General features: G+C 45.5%; 1 protein-coding gene across 1 annotated transcript; it reads left to right on the top strand.

Moving 5' to 3' along the window:
* The first annotated feature begins 302 nt into the window (after nt 1–302).
* On the top strand, nt 303–4,141 carry LOC134016303 (A-kinase anchor protein 1, mitochondrial-like). Its single transcript, XM_062455694.1, has 8 exons — nt 303–447; nt 687–811; nt 886–1,063; nt 1,697–1,847; nt 1,972–2,039; nt 2,699–2,772; nt 2,858–2,920; nt 3,162–4,141. The coding sequence occupies exons 2-8, from the start codon at nt 728–730 to the stop codon at nt 3,222–3,224; spliced, it is 681 nt and encodes a 226-aa protein (XP_062311678.1). The 5' UTR covers nt 303–447; nt 687–727; the 3' UTR covers nt 3,225–4,141.
* The last annotated feature ends 1,959 nt before the right edge of the window (nt 4,142–6,100 follow it).

Raw genomic sequence — 6,100 nt, 5'->3', positions numbered from 1 at the left:
GAGAGAGAGAGAGAGAGAGAGAGAGAGAGAGAGAGAGAGAGAGAGAGAGAGAGAGAGAGAGAGAGAGAGAGAGAGAGAGAGAGCGCAGCATCTTGCTCACACACCTGACCACTGTAGTCACCTGTACAGGCATGACTGTTGCTGCACGTTTAACAAGTTATACTGATTTATCTCGAGACAATTAATCAAATGTAAGAAAAGGTTTTTCTGTGTTCTAGCTTTAGATGGTCGATTTTATTGGGAGTAAGATGGTTTGTAGAAAAATACTGTGTGTGTGTGTGGCAGCACCTGGTAACTGTGTGTCTGTGTGTGTGTGGCAGCACCTGGTAGGCCGGCTGATTGGGAAACAGGGCAGGTATGTGAGCTTCCTGAAGGAGACTTCTGGAGCCAAGGTGTTCATCAGCACACTGCCCTTCACCCAGGAGGTCCAGATCTGCCACATCGAAGGTCAGCGCGCCTGCAGCTGAACACCAGCCAGCTCTGAGACTACAGCTCTGAGACTACAGCTCTGAGACTACAGCTCTGAGACTACAGCTCTGAGACTACAGCTCTGAGACTACAGCTCTGAGACTACAGCTCTGAGACTACAGCTCTGAGACTACAGGCCTACACCTGACTGGTCTTCACTCTCACCCCCTCTGTCTCTCTCCATCTCTCCCTCCCTTTCTTTCTCTCTCTCCCTCCAGGGACCAAGGAGCAGGTAGATTTGGCTCTGGACATTATCAGGATGAAGTTTAAAGATCTGGAACTGAGCAACTGCTACGCCCCGCCTCCCGCCCCCAGCCTGCCCGCTCTTCCAATCACATCCTGGGTAGGTTCCCATTGGCTGTCAGTGTAGGAGGAGCAGAGTAACAGCCAATGACGTCTTCCTCCTGTGTCTTTCAGCTGTTGCTGCCTCAGAGGGTGACGGTGGAGGTGAGGGTGGCCCAGGTGGCTTCTGGGAACTACCTGTTCCTGCAGCAGCACACACACCCCACCTTCCACGCCCTGCGCAGCCTGGACCAGCAGATGAGGCTGTGCTATGCCCACCCCAGCTGCCCTGCTCTCCCCGCCCCAGTGGAAGGTAGGGCTGGGCGATATATTAAAAAAAATGATATCTCGATATTGTCCATTTTTACGATATTCGATATATATCTTGATATGTTTGCATTTGAATTTAAATATAAAAAAAAAACATGATTTTCTTTTTCCCCCATTAGAAAACAACAAAAACAATTTTGATGGAACAGCTATTGTTACAAAGTACAAAATGTGTAGTGCAAATTTAAGCAGTTGTCATAACATGGTACTTTCAACTTGACAAAATGGACCTCACATGGAAAAATTCATGTAGAGGTCCTTATGTGACAGGACAAAAAGAGAGTGCCTGTACACGTGCAATTTTCTGTGTGTGTGTGTGTGTGTGTGTGAACACAGAGGAGCCAGATGGTGATCTTAAAACACAAGGACAATGTTGTTGGTTTTTTTTTGTATTCGTTATTCACAATATTTTCTAATTTTCATCGTCGTCAAAATTATGGCGATATTATCGCTGATATATCGCCCAGCCCCAGTGGAAGGTACAGCAGAGCCTGGCTCAGGCCTGCTTCTCCTGTGGGTATGAGTTGGATGGTTGGTGGGGTGGCTGTTTTAACTCTTTCATTGCCCTCCTGTCCCTGACACACACACCACACACACACCCCCCGTTGGCTGGCAGTGGGGGTGATCTGTGCGGGCCAGATGCCGGAGGGTGCGTGGTGGAGGGCCCAGGTGATGCGATACCACCAGGACAGCAGGGAGGTGGAGGTCCGCTACGTCGACTACGGAGGGTACGACACGGTCCGGATCGAAAGCCTGCGCCAGATCAGGTGAGACCCCAGGAGAGAGTTGCTGGCAGGGTCGGGTGAGACCACAGCAGATCTTGTGATGAGAAACAGGCCTGGTGAGTGTGTGTGTGTCTGGATGGTGATGTGATGTTTGTTTTCCCTGCAGGTCTGACTTTGTGTCCCTACCTTTCCAAGGGTCAGAGGTCATCTTGGATAATCTAGCTTGTCTTCCAGGTGAGTGGTGGATCAGTACGTGTACCCCACAGCTCTTACCACAGCTGCCTGGGGTCCAGTCCGGCCTGGACTCTTTGCTGCATGTCATCCTCTTTCCAGTCTCTCCATGCCTTCACTATAAATATTAATCCTGTCTATCACGCACAACAAACATAATCTAGTCTACGAAGGTACCATGGAGCAAGGCATTTCAAAAGGTTGAAATTTATTTTTCAAAAGGTCGGGGGAGGGAAATGGGTGGGGGGGGGTGGAGTTTCAAAATGGTGAAAAAAATATTTTGGAAACAAAAAGTTTCAAAAGGTTGAAAAACATATTTTCCTAATAAGGTTTGCATAATTGATGAGGACTTTCCTATACTCCGTACTGTACTCTACTCTAGGTTAGGCTTCTCTGTTCTCCTTTCACTGTGTGTGGGGAAAAAAGCAGTTTCAAAGGTTGTAAAAGGATTTTGAAAGGTTGACAAAATATTTTTCCCAAAAAGTTTCAAAAGGTTGAAAATATTTTTTCCCAAAAAAGTTAGCATCTTTGATGAGGACTTATTTACTTCAGACACTTTGCAGAGTCTTTTTAAACATGAGCATCTGTACTTCTACTTGAGTGAATGATGTGTGTACTTTTGCCATCTCTGTCTAAAAGAATTGTACTTCTGTTTACTATAGAAGAGGAGGAGTTTTCAGCGTCAGCGAAGGCAGCGCTGGAGGAGCTGACGCAAGGAGCATCGTTACTCGCACAGGTTGGTGAAGAAGACCACAACGCTTCTGTTCTCTCCTCTTCATCCTCCTCTCGGACGCACAGTGATCAGTCTCTCCTTCCCTCAGGTCACAGATTTCCACACGAGTGGAATTCCTTTGGTGCAGCTCTGGAGGAAGGAGGGGAGTGAGGTTTGTAAACACCAGTGTTCCTCACAGGCCAGACCAGGGGAACTTTGTGGTGCAACACCCACCAGCTGTGGACCACATCTGCCTTTCTGACTGTTGTTTCTCACTCCTACCCCCTGTTCTTCCTCTCTCCCCCTCCCTCTTTCCCTCCCACTCTCCCCCTCCCTCCCTCTTATTATCACATGTCTCTGATTTTGAGTGTGTTTGTTGATGCTACTCTGTGCGTGTGTGTGTGTCCTCTCAGGTGGTGTCTGTGAACCAGGCGCTGGTGGAGAGAGGGTTCTGCAGCTGGATCAACGCCCCCTGACCGGGCCTAGCGCCCCCTGACCGGGCCTAGCGCCCCCTGACCGGGCAGGCACCTCCTGGCATTACATCTTCTCAGGACACAGTCTTCCCCCAAACCTCCACTTGTATTCCTGACAACGGAAAGGGCCCTATTTTTGTTATCTTATTTTTACTTTAACCCTCTGTTAGTGGTCATTTGTTTCGGTTAAAACAATTATGAATATTTGGGTTCTGTGTATATTTATTAATGATCATAAAGTCTGTCCTTGTCTGTGGTATTTCTAAGTTGAAAGGTGCCCTAAACAGTTGGTGCACTAGAGGGAGCCCAACGACAAGTATTTGCTTTTATGTTGTTGAGGAAACAGTCTGTTGTTCTGATGAGAGAAGTCGGTTGCTGTATTATCTGTCCGTAGATTACTATGTGGGGATTACAAACATCGGAATGTGTCCGTTGTGTCTAGATTGCTCCATGTCATTTAAAATCTTAACGACAAAATGTCCCCTCATGGTAGAATGCACCCTTCTGTGCTGTGGTTGATTAGGTCACAGGTCCTATCAGCAAAAGACAAGTCTAGATACGTCATATTGTTTTGAAAAAGTACCGGAACTGAGGAATCATGAGCTTGTTGTTGTCTAAAGAATTATACGATTTGTAGATGATGTTGTTGTTTCAGTTTATCAACGCTACAGTACAAGATGTTCTGAACTAACTGCAATAAACTGAAGGGATTGTGTGACAGATAATTGTACCTTGCCTTACGTATCCCTCCATCGTGTCCATGATCAACACATGCCTGTCTTGTCTAGGACTGTCTCCTGTCTGCATTGTTCCATCTGGCCTTTTGGCTCGGTTTCATCCTGAATCAAGCCGAGTTTCATGTAGGCCTATGTGAGAATTTGTGATGTACAAAATAGAAATAAATCTGGATTCAACTTTCAGACCGCAATTTTGAATGTGATATATGTATTTGTTCTATCTAGCAGCGGACATTTTGTAGCGATGTTTGTGTCAGCAAACGAGGTTTGAAATCTCATTTTTTGAAGATTTTTCTGAAGTCACCTGTGGTGCAAATTATTGCTGGAGCCAAATCCTGTCGATAGCGTGTGAGTGAGCTCTCTCCATAGCTAGTCTTTGATTAGACTAATTAAGGGCGTGTGGCATGTTAAGGAAGATAATGGAAGGGCAAGACTATAAGCAGCCTCATTCAAGACCCCCATTGATTAATGAAGTCACACTTTATCATCCACCATTATCTCCGCTGCCTAGAACAGCACACTCGCTCTCCCGGCCGCCATGAAGAGAGACTGACAGATTAGCAAAGGTTTCCTCACTCCCGAGGTCCATAACAGCTGTTTTAGTCATGATGCTGGGCTCTACACGACGTGTTCTTAATCGCAGCAGCTATGGCGTCATGAAACAGGTAGATTTTCCAACTTTGATTTCTGAAAGAGCTGAAAGAGAACTAAATTAAAGTTCTCTCTCCAGGTTGTCCTTGATGTTTAGCTGTCCATCACTAAAACAGAGTTTCTATGAGCTGTAGGCCTATTATGTGTATAATTGTTTGGTCCGTTAAGTGATAGCGTTTGTAGCGTGGTGGTGGCTCCACCCGTCACAGGACCTACTGACCCTAACAGGCCATAGCTGTGCAGGGTGTTGAAATGGGGCAGCAGCGAACAAATTCGTTCTCTTGCATTCAAATTTTGAATAATCTGAAACGTTTTTCAATAGTCTGATTTTCCCAAACCCAAAGGACAATAAAGTTATCAAACTAACATGTAGTAAATGAAAGGAAAAGATGTACAAGCATCATGATAGATTTAACAATTAGGCCTACCCTGCATTGATTTCATGATAATGTGTATCGCGGCAAAATCAAAACAGCACAGCGAGGCTGTGCTCTTGAACGTCATCATTTCACTATGTCTTGGATGGGTGTAACAATGACTAGGAAGGAGGAAGATTCTACGCTGTCAGACGACAGCTAGGCATGGCGCTAGCAGGGCCGCTGTCACCGAGATCTGTGCATCGATCTCTGCTGCTGCTCTCGGTTTGAGCACTCCGTTTGACAACAAGGGTCGGCCTGACAGCTGCAGCAGACAAGCACGTCCCCAGCTGTCATCCCTGGCTCCTCATCCCTTTCCTCTCTCACACACTATCGTTTCTCCCTCCCTCTAAATCCCCCCCTTGCTCCTTCCGATCAGTATCCACAGGCTTGAATGTCCCCCTGCGCCATCCTGCAGGCGCAGGCTCTTGTTTGCCAATCGTCCTTTCTTCAGATGAGCTGTGTAAGACTAACAGTAAATGGTGATCAGTGGGATGTTTAGATCACAGGTTTTGTGTTTTTTATCCTGAGGTTTGATGCTCTAGAGGCCACACTTAAGTATCTGAGTTGTATCGCTTCAGTAAACTGCGATGTGTTTGTGAGTTGTGGAAGAAATGAGAATTCGCATGTGCTTGTGCAGTAGAACTAGTTATTACATTTCTACTAGTTACTCATTTTATCCTAAACCCATTCACATAGTATTCCATACTGTGATCAATACAGCTGTTCCTTGCCTATAACGTGGACATTGATCACAGTACTGGAGATGTGAATGTGTACATGGGCAGTGTACATGAGGATAGTAATGTAATAGCTAGTAGCCTACAAACAATTGTGATTAACATCAGCACACAATAAATCCCATATCTTCCACAGAGTAAAAGCTAAGAGTATAGTTTCCTTTACACAAAATTAAAGTGTTCCCTTTTAGGAAAACTAATTATTCATTTGTTTATCTAAAATGGATATTGATATGTTCAAGCTATGTAACAGATGCAGGGTATTAAAAATTGAATCACCCTTTGAATTCTTTATCCATTCATTAATCAAACACGTCAAACAGATGTCATTGTGA

This window comes from Osmerus eperlanus, unplaced genomic scaffold (assembly GCF_963692335.1).
Source record: "Osmerus eperlanus unplaced genomic scaffold, fOsmEpe2.1 SCAFFOLD_414, whole genome shotgun sequence".
NCBI classification, from domain to species: Eukaryota; Metazoa; Chordata; class Actinopteri; order Osmeriformes; family Osmeridae; genus Osmerus; species Osmerus eperlanus.
Note: the sequence above shows the minus strand (reverse complement) of the source record. Positions and strands in the feature narration are given on the sequence as shown.